Below are 8,642 nucleotides of genomic sequence, written 5' to 3'. Positions count from 1 at the left end.
GAATGCCGGATAATTACGACTTCCGATACAATTGTTTAGCCACTTGCAGTGGTGATCGAAACGTGGCACGCATTTGTTACAGATAGAACAATGTTTAGTACACAAATCGCGCGTCGTGATATTACATAGATGACATCGGCCGTTCTCGATAACATGCTGGTGTTTCGTACGGTCGAATTCTGGCACAACTTCGTTGATCGGCCGAGCACGTACTTCAGGATCGGCCGGATCCAGTAGTAGTACCGTCAGATGGGTCAGCACATGAAGCAGGAACAACACAGCAAATAGCAATGAGAGAGTAAAACGCAGATCAGGTAACAACGGTGTCGTCAGCAGCACAGTAAAAGTACCAGCAAACACGACAATTAGCAATACCCAACCGATTACTTGCTGAGGATGTAGCGGTAGCTGTAGACCATGAACACGGCGGAATCTCCTGTGTTCTGGTGGTATATGCAGCACGTTCTGCGAGGGATAGCAGCGGACAATCGCGCGCTTTGCACAGGTCGTGGTTAGCATTCCCGTTCTCTTTTTCTCGGATTATTAACTATTTCGAACATATATACGATCGCTTCAATGTATATATAGATATAGTACAACATTATATATATAATATTGTTGCTGTTATTTTCATTTTTATGAGTCCTTGATTATTCCTTTTTTCTCGTATTTATAAAAAATTGAAAATTGTTATAGTATAAAAACTATTCTATTTTTCTTTATTTTTGTAAATATTATCATTCTTTAATTATAATTTTAAACTTGTCCTAATATCATTCATTAAACATTATTTAATTAATAGTTAATATGATAAAAAAAAGACGATTTTACTAAAAACTATACACACTATACATACATATACTATATAAGATCAACGTGTCAAAACTTTTTAAATATTGTTTAAAATTATATGGAATACATTAAAAATTTGTACTCTACAAATCTACTATTTTTATAAATTTCTTCATTATTAACACTAAAAATTGCGATACTCCTTCATTATTAATTATAATTTCAGTTTCGTTCATCATGTTGACTCTTATTCTATTTTTTCTTTTTTTCCCATCCCAGTCTTCGGTAAATATTAATAATTTTTAGTCTAAACTTTTGAGTCCTGACCCCAGACATATATAAGTCACTATGTAAAGTATGTAGGCTTATCCGATATCACCATTAATAATGATATTAAGTTTCTGTATCCATGATCGGTTCTTGGTTTAGCACTGTAATCTCGATGAAAGGTTTCTTATCTGCTGTTTTCTTATACATTATTTTCATTGTTTTATCGCTCGGCACAATCGCGGATAATTCCGAATGAATTAATACGTAGGATTCTCTTGAGAATCCTTTGTCACCCATAAGGCTAACTGGATATCTAGACGAATCGATAAATTGTGGTTGCCGCGGAGACCGGTCCAGAGCCGCAACTTTGTCGAAGACCCCATTCACGCATGCGATGAAACAATGTAAACATGCGCGCGCATATTTCACTAGGATTGGCCGGAAGTCCAGTGAGTGTAAAACGATATGGTAAATTCTGATTTTTACTGCCCTGACTTTATCCAATGGAATAAACTGGCAAAAACTTTAAAAATAATTCTCATATGTAAAATATATTTATATAACTTTATGTAAAAAAATATTTTTGGTTTAATTAATAACTTGTACTAATTCTTACTAGTTTAAAAAAATGAAATCAATATAATAATAAAATCTTTTTTAATTCAAGTTATATATAAATATATGTAATTTTTAAAACAAAAACTTCGAAAATATAAATGTTACTACATTTTATATTAATCTTTAGTTTAATAAGAGAAAAATGTAGTAGTAACAGAATAGAAACAGAAAAAATTTTTACCAATATAGATCTAGTTCACGTTTACCTTTCAATATCTGACAAAAAACTAATTTACTTGCTACTAATTCAATGGCTACTAATTGATTCCTATTACGGATTTTATATATTTTGGATAAAGCTTAAATTAGAAAACATTCTTTCAATTGACGAATATCGGTAAAAGAGTGTTCTACTTATTTTAACATTTTTAATAGAAAAGACTAGTTTTTACCCATTTCTTTCGGAAAATACCGGTTTTGACTACTGGTATGGATTTTATCCATAAATGTCGAATTTTGTCAACCCTGTCTTCACTACAGCATATTTATGATTTCTTGTCATGTAAAAAAAGAATACGAGTGTTCAAACGTGTCACGCGCGTGTTCTTCGTCTTTTTTTGAGTTTAGTTTTTTCTCTTTTTGAGAGGATCCTGCAGCTTTACATAATACTATTAATTGTTGGCCGTTTGAGTGAAAATGAGAACTATCTCTACTCGTGCTATTATAATCCATAAAATCAAGTCGTTATGCGAAACTCGCGAAAAACAATAACCCAAAATTAATAATACAAGTAAATAATGAAATTGAAATACTCACCAATTTTCCACATGATGGTGATAAAGTATTTGAAATTTTACATTATACAGGATGTTTCAGAAATACTCCAACAAACTTTGAGAATTTCTCCATACAAAAACAAGAACAAGATGAAAATTGTGCAAATTAGAAACATGCACATTGCTTCCTCATCATTTTATTTCGCTCACAAAGCTTAAGCTCCTTAAAGCAAGCGGGTTTTTCAATTTCGGCTTCCTCATAGAGAAAGAAATTGCGAAAGTTACAACGTGTATAGACATTGCTCAAAAAATTCAAAATTTTATAAAAAATGAACCTTTTCACCGATCTTCACCAAATTCAATACCAACCATCCTTTAATAATACTCTACTCACGTAAAAAAAATTTAACCCGATATATAAAAATGTGCAAAAGTTAGAATGTGTACAAATATTTTTCAAAAAATTCAAAATTTTATAAAAAATGAACCCTTTCATCGATCCTCATCAAATTCAATACTAACCATCCTTTAATGATATTCTATTTATGTAAAAAATTTTAACCCGATATCTAAAAATGTGCAAAAGTTAAAGTGTGTACAAACATTTTTCAAAAAATTCAAAATTTTATAAAAATTGAACTCTTTCACCGATTCTCACCAAATTCAATGTCAACCATCCTTTAATGATACTCTATTTACTTAAAAAAATTTAGCCCGATATCTCAAAAATTGCGGAAATTAGAGGTTGTACAATACATGCCGTACATATATATACATGCATATAGACATACGTACATATACACACGTACATACACACACACATACATCATACATACAGACAGACAAACAGACATAGCATAGACATTTTTTAAGAATATGATTTTTCGACGTTTTGGAACATTCTAAACACATTGGCGTAGAAAATTCGAAAAAAATTTTGTCACGAAAACAAAGCTTTCTCCATGAGGAAGCAAAAAAATGTCATAAACATATGTCCGGAAATGCCTGGTTTATAATCAAAAGATTTCAATGACAAAAACTGACAGAATATATCTACAATAATACATGATAATGTAATACATCTTCAGTTCAATTATTTATCTACTCACAATTCATAACAAATGCTCAAAAAATCCTCCACTTGCTTCAATACACGCATGGACACATCGGATCATGAACTGTCGCACCCTTTCAAAGATCCCATGATAGTTATGAATGGTTTTGCAGGCATCTAAGATGCATTGGTGAAGCGTCTCTTCATTTGCAATTTCAGTTGCATAAACTAGGGGTTTTAAGTGTCCCCACAGATAAAAATCTAATGGATTTAGATCAGGCCATGGTACTGAATTAAATGTAATCTTCCAATTATAACTTATAAACCAGGTATTTAACCAGGACGTATGTTTATATGACATTTTTTTTTGTTTTTGTGTGGAGAACTCATCCCTAAGGTTTGTTCAAGTATTTCTGAAACACCCTGTATATATTCTTTATATTACTATTTGAATAAGGGTAATATTATATTTGTCGTACGACAAATTTGTTAAGCATATTGATTGGCTGCAAAATAAAAAATTTCTTGAGTCTCTAGAAATTAGTTAATCAATATGTTTAAAAAGTTTGTCGTACGACAAATGTAATATTACCCTAATGACGTAAAACTAATCTATCTATACAATTGTGTTGCACGGTATTATATAATTTTTATTAAATACAACTCAGAAAAAAATAGTTTGTATTTTATATTTTGCAAAATTTCCATTTTGCAATAAATAGCGATTAATATAATTACGACAATATAAAAATATTTATAATTTTCCAGACAGCACATATGTCCCTAAAAGTATCTTTAAAAAAAACAACTTAAGAACGTCTTATCATCTTTAAGACATCTTTAAGATGTCTTTTGGCCTTTTTGTGCTGTTTGGGTTTAATCACACAATTAAATATATAATTAATTAAAAATATTAAAATAATACGTAAAATAATTAAAAACACTAACCTTACTTGCATAATCCGATTTTTTTTAGGTTGTAAATGAGACGTGTGAATTTATGAACATCCTTCGTACTCGAATTAACTCGAATTAATAAGTTAATTGATAATTAAATCACATATATTACGATTTCACAATCTTTTCCTATATACCCATTAAACTCTATCTTAACCATCGACATAAGCAATCATTGGCTATTATCTAGAGGATTTTTAGAGTCTTGAAGAATTTTGTTGAAATCTCTAGAAATCTTATAACTAAAATATTAACCCAACACGTAAGATAATCTGCACGTGTGAAACCAAAACTAGTAACACTCTTTTGATTGGAACACGTAGAATACTTCGCTAAACAGCACGCAACGAATCAATTAACAAAATCAGTACGAAAAATCGTACCGTGTGCCGCAGGCTTAATGTCTTAAAATGCTAATACGGCTCTGTGATTGGTTTAGGACGTCTTAAGATAACATTTCATGAGCAGTGAAAAGCAGCAGCAGTTTTGAAAGTAACTAGAATTGGTGACGTACTTCCGGCGCAAGTTTTTGCTGTTTGAAGTTCATCCTGTTGAACAGCAAAGCAGTAAAAGCTGTGTTTTGGTTATATATGTACATATATTCTAAAGTATGGAATCACCAGAGGTAAGTTTGTAGGAACTATAATTATAAAAATAATTACTCATTCGGTTATATCCCAATTAATATTGAAATTGAGATTAACGATTTAAAACACTGCAGAAAACCTATTTCATGGGCAACGCAACAATTCTGTAAAATCACCAAACAATGCTAGTTAGTTACTAAACTGCTGCTGCTTTTCACTGCCCATGTAATGTTGCCTTAAGACGGTCTTAAATATAAAAACTGACTATGAATACCGGCCTTAGTGCCGGTCTACAATAGGTGATTTAAGCCCTAAGCCTTAGTGCCGGTCCACAATAGATGATTTAAGCCCTAAGCCTTAGTGTCGGTCTACAATAGTGATTTAAGCTCTAAGCCTTAAGAAATTGACCAATCACGATCAAGTATGAGGAGAATACTCGACTGTAATTAGTCAATTTCTTAAGGCTTAGAGCTTAAATCACTATTGTAGACCGGCACTTAAGAAATTGACTAATCATAGTCGAGTATTCACCTCATACTTGATTGTGATTGGTCGATTTCTTAAGGCTTAGGGCTTAAATCACCTATTGTAGACCGGCACTTAAGAAATTGACTAATCACAGTCGAGTATTCTCCTCATATTTGACTGTGATTGATCAATTTCTTAAGGCTTAGGGCTTAAATCATCTGTTGTAGACCGGCACTAAAACTTAGAGCTTGAGTCTCTTAAAAAAGTTTAATCTTAAGTCACCTATTGTAGACCGGCACTAAGACGGTCTTAAATATAAGAACTGACTATGAATACCGGCCTATATGTCGATGATCCTAAAGGCTATTGCACGTTCAAAAGTTTTAGACGTAATCGTAAAGCCCGTATCAAACTACGCATTGAAAATTGAAGATTGAAGATTAAAAATTTAAATTTGACTAATCAGAACAAATGAGACTACAACTTCTTTGTCCTGATTGGTCAAATTTCAATCTTCAATCTTTAATCTCAATCTGCAATGCGTCTGATAGGGGCTTAAGGCCGTAAGCAAATCGACCAATCACAATCAAGCATTCTAAAATGTAATAAGAATGTTTGAACTGTGATTGGTTGATTTGCTTACGCGGGCTTTAAGATGCTATGTGGCCATTTCATTGGTTGAATGAGATCTTAAAACGACACAAGACCACACTAAAGTCCGTATCAGACTACGCATTGAAGATTGAGATTGAAGATTGAAGATTGAAATTTGACCAATCAGGACAAAGAAATTTTAGTTCCTTTTATTCTGATTAGTCAAATTCCAATCTTTAATCTTCAATCTTCAATTTTCAATGCGTAGTCTGATACGGGCTTTACGGTTACGACTAAAATTTTTGAACGTGCAATGGCCTTAACTGAAGGGAGTGCAAGGCAATAATTGTATCTCTATAGTTAACTCATCTCAATACCTCCGTATACTTAGCAGATAAGTTTGATATTTTATATTTTTTATTATTGCAATCGTTTGGGAATCGTTTGGGCAAATTTAGGAATATATTCTCATAATTTAGGAAATAATAATTTATTTATAATAAATAAAAATTAATTGAGCGTATAGTTAGCAAACACAATTAAAAAAAATTTTTTTTATTTTAATTAACGTGAAATCATTTGGAAAACACGTCTGTAATGTTTTCAACGTTTGGGAAATAATAGTTTATTTTATAATAAATAATTTCCTGTCAGATAATAATCCGGAACCGGATACATAAAGGTGCCTTTACATTGCAGCGTCAAGCGTAGAGCGTTAAGTGTCTGCGCAGAATATTTGTTGCCCAGAATTTTACAAATGCAGCAAGAGATTTTGGATGGTTGAAATATTCAAATAAATAAGATACAAAAAGGGATTCACAAATGACAAAATGATACAGTTTAAAAAACTAATGTTAAAAGTAGGGAATGATTTAAAGGAGCAATATGTTATAAATATGCAGAAAAGAAAATTATGAAAATTATATCTCCTAATCCTTGATTACACTCATCATGCTATTAGCCGCAAGAAGCTGGAATCTATCTCATTCAGATTCTTGCGCAATGATTTCTGTGCAGACGCAGACGCTCGATGTTCGATACTCGATGCTGCCATATATATGGTACATATTTAACATAGTACGATTTACAACATTTGGTGGTCCATAATTTATCCAAAAAGTAAAAAAAACCGTGTGCGGTTAGATAGTGGGGATGGCTAACTGGAAGCTGTAAAGTTAGCCGAACAAATATATTATTTACCAACCAATTTTGTTCAAATTGGTCTTAATTGAAAGACAATCGTTTGGTGGGGATTGGTAGTCTAATTACAACGTTTGGTAGTTAATTATTAGGCTACTACGATTATAAAACCATGTGCGCTGATCCTGAGTCTGCCTTCGTCGTGTAATGGCTCTCTCTCGCAACCAGCGCGATGATGCGACGCGCGATATCCAATGAGAGCTCTGCTTTTCGGAAAAAATAAAGCTGACTATTATCATATACAGAGACTCTAGAAATTCTTTACTCGATAGCCAATCGCTACGCCAATAGCTTTATAGTAATATTACATTCGTCGTACGATAAACTTTTTAAGCGCATTGATTAGCTAATTTCTAGAAATTATTTCTAGAAATTCAAGAAATTTTCTATTTTGCAAACAATCAGTATGCTTAAAAAGTTTGTCGCACGACAAATTTAATGATATTACATTTACACAACAAAATGTTTGTCGAACGTAACGATTGATTATCGAATAGAAAATTTCTAGAGTCTCTATCGAGATTCTCCGAATTCTCCATCTGATTGCCAATCCACAAACATTTTGTCTGAATGTAATATTAGTATTATGGCTCTTGCAGATTCAAGATATTCAATGAGAGCTTTATTTTTTCCAAAAATCAGAGCTCTCATTGGATATCGCGCGTCGCGTCAACGCGCTGGCTGCGAGAGCCATTACACGACGAAGGCACGCGCAGGCGCAGGATCGGCGCACATGGTTTTATAATTGTAGTAGCCTAATAATTAACTACCAAACGTTGTAATTAGACTACCAATCACCACCAAACGATTGTCTTTCAATTAAGACCAATTTGAACAAAATTGGTTGGTAAATAATATATTTGTCGGCTAACTTTACAGCTTCCAGTTAGCCATCCCCACTACCTAACCGCACATGGTTTTTTTTACTTTTTGGATAAATTATGGACCACCAAACGTTGTAAATAAAGGATTTGTGACCACCTAACGATTCTGCATCGAATAAGCCCTGATTTAATCGATTAGACTAAAAATTAAAAATGTCCGGCTAACTTTACACCAATATTTTAATTATTTAATTTAAAAAAAACGATTGACCACCAAACGTTTTAATTAGGCTACCAATCATCACCAAATAACCACCAAACGATTACATAATTTTAATTATTAAAAAGTTAAAGTAGTCCGGCTAACTTTACGGAGCTCGAAAAATGTTTCGTATGTGGCCAGGTTTGCCAAATGGAATGACTTGGACCAATTCGTCGCCATCTTGAATATTCGTACATATATAGTGTTATGTTTAGTTGTATTAGTGATCAGTAAGGGCCAATTTCACCAAGCTCAGTTAGATTAACCGACGGTTAAAATTAGCAGGGTTCCAACTGAAAT

At 32.6% G+C, this 8,642-nt stretch overlaps 2 protein-coding genes across 6 annotated transcripts in view; both read right to left on the bottom strand.

The window, feature by feature from the left end:
• Window positions 1-610, bottom strand: part of LOC115241256 — a 2,740-nt gene extending 2,130 nt beyond the window's left edge. Inside the window, exon 1 of one of the 2 annotated variants that reach the window (XM_029816920.1) lies at window positions 1-610. In XM_029816920.1, the coding sequence (XP_029672780.1) occupies window positions 1-519 (519 nt within the window). In that variant the 5' untranslated portion in view covers window positions 520-610. The other variant, XM_029816919.1, reaches the window with a different exon arrangement.
• The window catches only part of LOC115241257 (tRNA-dihydrouridine(16/17) synthase [NAD(P)(+)]-like), a 16,311-nt gene extending 11,740 nt beyond the window's left edge, over window positions 1-4,571 (bottom strand). For 2 of the 4 annotated variants that reach the window (XM_029816924.1, XM_029816921.1), the window contains exon 1: window positions 4,399-4,571. The gene's annotated coding sequence lies outside the window, so the exon portion shown is untranslated. Of the gene's footprint in view, window positions 1-2,436; window positions 2,466-3,505; window positions 3,874-4,398 lie in introns of all 4 variants that reach the window. The other 2 variants (XM_029816922.1, XM_029816923.1) reach the window with 2 other exon arrangements.
• Window positions 4,572-8,642: the final 4,071 nt, after the last annotated feature.

Source organism: Formica exsecta, unplaced genomic scaffold (assembly GCF_003651465.1).
Source record: "Formica exsecta isolate Colony F162 unplaced genomic scaffold, ASM365146v1 scaffold473, whole genome shotgun sequence".
NCBI classification, from domain to species: Eukaryota; Metazoa; Arthropoda; class Insecta; order Hymenoptera; family Formicidae; genus Formica; species Formica exsecta.
This window is presented reverse-complemented; position numbering and strand designations above follow the sequence as displayed.